This window comes from Crocodylus porosus, unplaced genomic scaffold (genome assembly GCF_001723895.1).
Source record: "Crocodylus porosus isolate Cpor-Errol unplaced genomic scaffold, CroPor_comp1, whole genome shotgun sequence".
In the NCBI taxonomy this organism is placed as follows: Eukaryota; Metazoa; Chordata; order Crocodylia; family Crocodylidae; genus Crocodylus; species Crocodylus porosus.
Window position 1 is genome coordinate 2,301,080 of NW_017728950.1, and position 8,420 is coordinate 2,309,499.

The 8,420-nt window shown below is 41.7% G+C and overlaps 1 protein-coding gene across 1 annotated transcript; it reads right to left on the reverse strand.

The window, feature by feature from the left end:
• Positions 1 to 3,216: 3,216 nt before the first annotated feature.
• LOC109323305 (cryptic protein-like) lies at positions 3,217 to 8,210 on the reverse strand. The gene is made up of 6 exons (XM_019554744.1): positions 7,946 to 8,210; positions 7,415 to 7,464; positions 7,120 to 7,296; positions 6,026 to 6,140; positions 5,828 to 5,937; positions 3,217 to 3,703 (listed from the first exon to the last, which is right to left on the reverse strand). Exons 1-6 carry the CDS (start codon positions 7,963 to 7,965, stop codon positions 3,588 to 3,590), a joined length of 588 nt encoding a protein of 195 aa, XP_019410289.1. The 5' UTR covers positions 7,966 to 8,210; the 3' UTR covers positions 3,217 to 3,587.
• Positions 8,211 to 8,420: the final 210 nt, after the last annotated feature.

The following is an 8,420-nucleotide window of genomic DNA, read 5'->3' on the forward strand; positions in this document are numbered from 1 at the left end:
TTTACAGGAAGGGGGAAAGGGTCAGTTGACCTTGGCTGGCCACTCCAGTTGCAGGGAGAGGGCAGCAGCTTGGTCCTCCTGGGGAATACATGGGGAGCCCTGCAGGCTGGCATGACAGGGAGCCAAGGGATGGATCTGGCCTGTGGGCTGGGGGTTGTGCACCCTGATCTAGGTTTATACCTTAAGCTTTACCTTTCAGTTCTTGTACCTGTTGTCTTAATGTACATTTTATTCTCAGGCTTATGTGTATGAACTTTGCTAAGAATACTTTAAAGAAATTGATAGAAACAACAGATTTGTTCTCTGTGTGTATATTCAACAAATAACTATTTCTTGGTTTGATGCATCTTTATGGGAAATTGGGGAATCATTTATCTCTCTCTATCTCTTTGTACTGGAATGTAACACGGAACCCTTGTCCTGTTACTGGAAAGTTGTGTGGACCCTTTAAGGGCGGGTTTTATAGCACAGATACAGGCAACCAGCAGAGCAGGGGTTAAGGATCGAGTTATTATACATCTGGTTTTCCTGGACATGTCCTCTTTTTGGGTCCTACCATCTCTGTTTGGGTGGTGTTTTTAAATATCAACAAATGTCTGGGATTTGGGATTTTGCTCTGCTCAGCACTGAAGTTTTCCCCAGCACTGGGCTGCAGCAGGGCGGGGGAAGCACCTGCCTCCAGTTGGGGAAGGGAGTGGGGCTGGGGCAGCAGGGAGCTGCATGGCTGTGCTGCACCAGCTGGAGATGCTTGCAGGGATGGGGGGAGAGTGGGACACTGCAGGTCAGGAATGAGAGGCACTGGTAGGGCTGGGGGAGAGGGTGGGAAAAGGGGTGCAGGTCAGTAGTGAGGGGCACTGGCAGGGTTGCAGAAGCTGTGGATTGGGAGTGAGGGCCCGGGGGGGGGAGGCAGGGGACTGTGGGTTGGGAATGTATCACTAGGGCTGTGGATTGGGAGTGAGGGGCAGGAGCAGGGCATGGACATATCACTACTCCCCCCCACTTTCCCTCAGACTTCTTTTTTGAAACTGGAATATGGTAACCCTAGTTAAGTAACAGCCCAGTGGTGAATCCGCTGACATGAGAGGCATGTGACCAGAAAGGGGCAGGGTTTTAGTAGTATATAAACCAGAGCTAGAGTCAGAGCAGGGGGTTAGACCTGGGAAGCAGCAGGGTGAGGGAGCCTTGTGGGAAGGTGGCTGCTGGACAGGGAGCTGTGGGCATGCAACCAAATGGACCTGATTCAGGGTCAGGCAAAAGTGTAGAAGTTAGCTTGGGGACTGGGGGGTTGTGTTGCTGCAGAAGGCTTAAGTTCGTGTTTGGGTTTTAACCGGTGTTTTGTTTGGAACTAGAAAGGAGTGGCTTGGAGGTCCCATTAGTGCCTGAGGAGCATGTAGGTGCCTTAAGCTCTGCCAGGGGTCAGGCTCAGGGCATAGACAGAGGTCAGGGGAGTCCAGAGCCTGCGAGAGGGCAGAGCTTGGGGACCAGAGGACCTGGAGCCCCAGAAGGGCAGGGACAGCCCAGAGCAGGGTGGAGCTTTGGAACCAAAAGGCCTAGAGCCTGAGAAGGGCGGAGATGAAGTCCCTGGAGGGCAAGACATGGGCCTGGAGCCCAGAAGCCACATCCAGAACAGTGGGCCTTGGCTAAGGGACCAGCTAGAGGGAAGGGGTGGAAACTGGGAAGGCTGGAGCCCTAACAAGGGAGTAAAGGCCTGAGGTAGCCTGGTGGCTATGGAGACTAGTGTTCTACTGGATGTGATGTTGAATAACATCAGCAAGGCATGGGTATGACTATTGGGGTGTCTGGAGGTCATGACTTAAGCCCTTAAAGCAAGCCAGGTTAGGAAAATCCACCACTGGAGAAAAGAGAGCACCATAGCATTAGTCTCTGAGGGCAGCCTCCCTTTCATTAAGTTTCCATCAAGGTGTGGCAGGTGAGAAAATGAGGTGAGACCCTGAGAGAGAGAGAGAGTGAGAGCCTAGCGGGGATGAGGCAACCTTATTTATCCTTATTTATGTATGATAAACTTCTAAATTCCAGACTATGCATACATCCTCAAAGCTCTTTTACAGGGCATATGAATCCTTTAGGCATATACCTTTAGGAGGGGATGAGCCAGAGAATATGCTGCATTATATTTCTTCGTATACTGCCTTATGCATCTTACAGGCCATCACCCAGTGCTGTGAAGCTTATTTCCTATTTTAGGCTTAGCTTTTTTTCCCTCAGAGGTGCATCTGCATGTGCATATTAATGCGATGCAATAAACTACAGTGCTTATTCCACCAGAGTTTATTGCTCCAGGCATATCATTTGCGTGTGTGCCTGGGATCGCAGCATGCTGAGTTGGGTCAAAGCCACTTGGGTTGGCAGGGAGCCTTGGGGGGCAGGGGCTGGGGGGTCAGTCTGCCAGCCTGCGGCTGTTCCGCCCTGGCTTAATGTGCTGTGTAGGGGCTGGCCTGGGCACAAGGGTGCTTCAGTGCAGGGTTAGCTGGCAGGCATCACCTGCAATTAAGCACGCTTGTGCCCCAGCCAGCTAGGGCAGCATTTACACGTGCACTGCTGCAGATTTTTTTACTCCACAGCAGGATAGTACTTGTATTTACAAATACTATTCTGTTGTGGAATAAATGAGTTTACTCCAGCCTAATAAGGACATTCATGTAGATCCATGGCATTTACTGTGCAGTTCATTAGTCTACTGCACAATAAATGTCCCCTGCAGAGGCACCCAGAAAGGACTACATTATTGCCCTTATTTCCTCATTCAGGGAGATAACATCCACGTCCCCTCCCCACAATACAGCCTATCCTTGTTTTAGCTTCAAGTAGGTAGAAGAGTTTGGGCCCTCCTGGTGGTGAGCTGAGAGTAAGTCAGGGATGAGCAGAGCACAGCATTTGCCTGGGCAGCAAATGGTTACTGGAAAATTAATTTGCATATTAATCAAGGGAAGCAGCATGTTCTTTACCACTGGAGTCAGGATAAGAATTGTAATTACATGCAGGAGACTGCAGCTATAGGCACAATCAGGTCCTACATTAGCAGGGAGGGAAGAAGGTGGGGGGCAACACCTTCCTAGAGAGCTGCTCAGTATGACCCCTGGGATCAAGAAACAGCTACAGGGAATTCCCCTTACCAGCTTTTTCCTGTTCATTTACAAGGTATTGAAGTGTGGTTTGACTAAACAAATAAAATCAAGGTCTCCTTTCTAATAAGTTTAGCTTTATTTTTAAAAATATTATTTTTCAATATATAAAATAAGTAATAGTTATAACTTAATATTTAAGGCATAGAACATCTGGGGGGTTTTCTTCCATTGGAAGAATCCACATTTTAAGAGTAGAAAACTGTTAAAATCAGGTCCTAACACAAATAATAATTTTAATAATAAATACTTAGCATTCAACCATCTAGTGCCTTTTTTATAGTCTAAGCACTTAACTAGCATTAACCATATAAATTAACATGCCCCTGCCAGGTATACGTAAATAGATACATCTTCTAAACTACACAGAAGAAAAATTAAAGTATGATTCTGAGTGTGAAAGTGTTGCAGCCCACAAATAAGATCTTCTTGGTATAGCCACTCTCATAAAGGCTTGCTGCAGAAGAAGAAGAGGGTGATAAAAGAGAATGCTGTTTGTTTTAATCTTGAGCCACTGGAATGTAACCTAGGAAATTCCTCCTCCTCTTCCTCTTTTACATCTGAGAAAATAATAATAATAGTAATAAAAAGTTAATGGAAGTGAAATGCAAAGGATTTCTACAGACTTTGAAATTCGTTCCCCTTTCTCTTCCCCTCACCCCCAAATAATCTTTTCAGGTACTTAGGTTAAAGCTATCAGCTGTGAAAGCCAATCAAAGAGTCTATTCTCAGAGGAGAGATGTGAATGGATGCCATCAATGATCGTTTGAGAAGCAACTGATAGCACTTATCAGCTCTTGCAGGCATCAATCTCAGAATAATCAAATGTAAATACCTAGCAGAGGAAAGGATGTTAGCAAGTGACATACTCTCAGTCTTCAAGCAAGCTTTTAACCCTTTCTTCAAGGGAAAAGATTACTTTTTTGGCCATTAGCACAAGCAGAAAAGAATACCTTCATGCAACCTTTTAACAAAAGGTTCTCCACTCTGTTGCATCAGTTTTATATTGGTGTTACCCCAGTTGACATCAAATTGGTTTAAAAGAGTAGAGGGTCAGGCCTTATGTCTCTTGCTGTTGCAGGACCAGACATATAACAGGATTCTGAAGTCAGGGAACTCACTTGGCAAGCAAACGGTTTTTTGCACAGAACAATTTAAGTTGTTGTTGCATGTAATTAAGTCAATAGAGAAGCATGCAAGATAAAGGCATTTCAGGTAATATGCGCTCCTATTTTTCTAGCCACTTGGTATTCCCTGCAGTGCACATCATTTGTTCTTTGTTCCTGGGATGGAAGGATATTCCCTGGTGAGATTAAGAGACTCTGGTCTCAGATTTATTTTTCAGAGTTCATATTTTATTCCAAGTAAAGTTATTTATTCCAAGCAAGAGTCATAGCTTTTCTATGCATCTTTTCAGGTAGTCTCTATCCCACCCAGCAAATTTCAATCTGTTCCTCTCCCAAACCCTTCAAAGAGACTTTGCTAAAGTGTGGGTCTCTGAAGATTTTCTTTTCAGGCTTGTGTGTGCGTGTGCATGCACATGCGCGTGAATACATATACCAATCTGTATCTGTTCCTCTCCCAGACTCCTTAAAGGGACTTCTTTGGTAAAGCGTGGGTCTCTGAACATTTTAAACATTAGGCAGAAAGCAAGGCAGTGTATAGATTACCTTGTTTAAAGACTGCCCTGCCTTCTGCTTAGCTTCAGACTAAAGCAGTTAACTACTGGTCTCTGTTCATTGTAAAATTTTTACATGTGCATTTGCTTATTTGGCTTAGTGGTTGTTCTACATGTGGACTAACTATTAGTAATTCAGTCCTAAGACATTCTTTTTCTACATTGTTTTCACAAAGAAAAATACCTTGAATTTTTACATGGGTCTTCAGCAGTACATCTCCAAAAAGTGATTTAACAAAGTAGTTTTTCTTGTAATTTGTTGTAATCTGGGATTATTAAAATGTCCAGTTTAATACTAGATTAGTCTTGGCCTTCCAAACTTTACAAGTTTAGAGAACAGTCCAGACAGATTTGGTTCAGGAGGGAGGTTCTGATTTTTGCAGCTTGCTCTCAGGATGATTTTTTTTCTCCCTAAAAAGCCTAAATTCCTGGTGCCTCAGGTTTCACCTGTATAACATGGGAATACTAATACTTCTGTACAGCACCAGGCTGAGCAAAATTATTTATATTTTCAAAATGTAGTGATATCTTCTGATCAAAAGCTCATGGTAAGAGGAAAAGTCTTGTTTTTATATTTGTTAACAGATTTCAGTAAGACCCAGCAAATTTTTATGCATATGTGTAATTACTCATGTGAGTTGTCCTCTTGTTTTAAAAGAATAGCATTGCATGCCTGTGCACAACTATTGCAAGACAGGATAAATCATTTGACCTCTTTAATTTGTCATTTGAAATATGGGAAATAATTTTCTACTGCAAGTGTCCTATGGGATTCACTATTATTTCTAAAGTGCTTTGAGATTTTTGGGTGAAGAATTTCAAAATTATAATTACTGTGAAATTAAATGTGTTCTTGGTCGCTGAGCAGGCTTTAGGTAGAACACTGAAACTTTAGTGCTCTATATAAAACTTTTCTTTAAAACTGAAACTTCAGAAAACAACTTTGTTAGGCAGATCATTTAAAAAGCACCATTATTCTCCATGGATTTGATGAGTTTTTCCTTACCACAGTTGTCTTGCGTTCTTCCTGAAAGGCAGTGTAGCATGCCATACCCACACCGACAGAATCGACAACCCTTGATTATCCAGGCTCCATGGGCAACAGGGCCACAGTTGCTGTTAATGATAAGGGAGATTTTTTTCCATTTTCCTGCTCATCAACAATGTTAAAACTGGAAGATTTCTGATTTCAGCTCTTTCTTACCGTTTCCGTTCATCATGCTCACAGTATCTGCCAGTAAAATGTTTTAGACATGCACAGAAACTGCCTAGGATACAGGTCCCTCCATTTTGACAACAGTGCCTGTTCAGCTTTTTACCTAAAAGACAATGATCCACAATTTACTAAGAAATAGAAAGGCTTTAAATCTCCTTTCTTCTCACTTGGCCTCTCATGTCTCCCTAGCTGCGAAAGGATCTTAAGGATGTCTAGGTTATTGTCTTTAAGGGCAATAAAATTAGCTGCCTGTTAGTGATGTTTGTTCAGTTAAGCCCAGTTTGTTTAGTTAAGGATTAAAAGCAAACTAGCAGGGATTAAAGGATGGCCAAGAAGCAACTCCTGACAAGATCTACAGAAGTAGTACACACGTAACTGAAATATTTCATTTTGACAGAGACAGACCTCAGCCTCACTAATAAATCAGGGTTTTTTCCCCTGGCAGTGTCCTTCCGCTTTTGATCAGTCATGCGACAGAAATAAAAGGAACTTGAAGACGCTGTGTTTCAAGCTGCCTAGGTTACAATCTCAAACCTGAAATTTTGTGATGAAGTAAAAATCTGCCATCCTTTGTGGATGTTATAGTTTGCTTCCAGACTGTAACTCTTAAGACAAAATGAAGGCAGGGTAGAGGTAGACTTTATGAACTAACTGAACCAGAGTTACACAAGCTTTATCTAAGCTCCCTTTGTCAGATGCTTAGATAAAATGAAAGTTTTAGTTGATTTTAACCATCAAACCCAACATCATGTTTCACAAAGTCTGAATGAGACCAGTATACAGCTCACTTGTAACCCCAGCATCTGCTTCTATTTTCTATTATCCTATATAGGGGGGTTGTAGATTAAAGATATGTGATTTAACTTTGACTTATTTATGTCTACCTTATCAGTAGGTATGGAAAAGGACTTTAAAATGACCCATTTTAAACTATCAGAAATCTATTCTAAACTTCTAGCTTAGCTAGTGCTCAGGCTCTGAGAGTTTGTGACTTTTTTTGTGAATAAATGTTTGTGAAGGCAGGTTGTAAATGCATAATGCAGCAATATTCTAGCATGGCATAAATAAATAATGTTACCTACTGTCTGTAATCCCAGTGAAAGGCACAAGACTCCTAGAATTTGGTTGCTTCCTGCTCTCATAACTTTGATTCATGTCATTAAGAGCATTTACAATAGTGTCTTGAGTTTTTGGCTGCTGCTTTTGAGCTGTGGCATTGACATTTTCTCCAGCATGTTCATACTCTTCTTTTTCACGGCCTTGAAAAGGTAGGGAAAACAGAAGAAGAAGGAAAGGGGAGGTTGAAATAAATTAATAGAAATATAAATTCATTAAAAAACTGCCCAGAACAAATTAGAAAAATGAAGCTTTCCTTACCTCTTCCAAAATGAATGACTTGCAAGGCCATAGGCACCATAAAAAGAATTCTACAGAACACCAAAAATATTGTATTAGTTTATGGGAATAAAAACTACAGAAAATTAAAAATAAGATTAATATTATTACTTATAACAATGTATAGTGACAAGAACATTTTATGCATTATATAAGAGGTACAAATCAAACTATCACACCATGATTAACAAAATAAACCAGTCTATGAAGAATACTGTGTTCGTATAACTTGAATTTTCATCCAGAATGCCACAGGTAATTCTAAAATGTGACTCTTTTCTGGGTGCTTTCTGTAGATGTCTTGAGTACAACCTTACTATTACTGAAGCATCCTATTTCCAAAGGTACTGAAGTCAAGAAACATGCAGTAACTTCCACTTGAACTAAGGTTTCAAATTCCTTGTTTCACTTTTGACACCTCTTTAAAATAGTCTGCCTCCATTCTGAAGGCTTAACACAAACTTAAATAAGTTCTTGGATCTGGGAGATAACTGGCAGAACAAAAACCCTTACCTAACATGTCTCCAATACATGTTCCTACAGTCAGAAATGCTTGTGTGATTCTCAGCAGCTTGATTAGAAGTACAGTTCCAAGGTAGGTTGTTATATGCAGCAGTCTTCAGATCATACACTGGGATTATTGAATCCAGACAAGGAAACAGAGAAGAGAAAGGATGATTGAGGAATTTTTCTTTTTTATCTCCAGACCATAAGAATATAGATGAGACATCATTCCCAGCTCTGCTGCTTGTGGTTCTTCAGTAAGGTACTGACAGTCAATTACCATTTCTTTGAGCTTGAAAGTCAATAGCCCTCCCCTTACCAAGACACAGCTTGCTGTAGGGGTGGAGCAATATCTCACAAGAAGAAGGTTGTTTCTACTATAGCTAAAACTTCAGCAGGCATTTCCCTGGTGAAACTCTCCCTTCAGGCAGTAGGAAGCAGGCTTCAGTGTAAAATGATACAAGCTGGTTTCATTTTCTCTGTT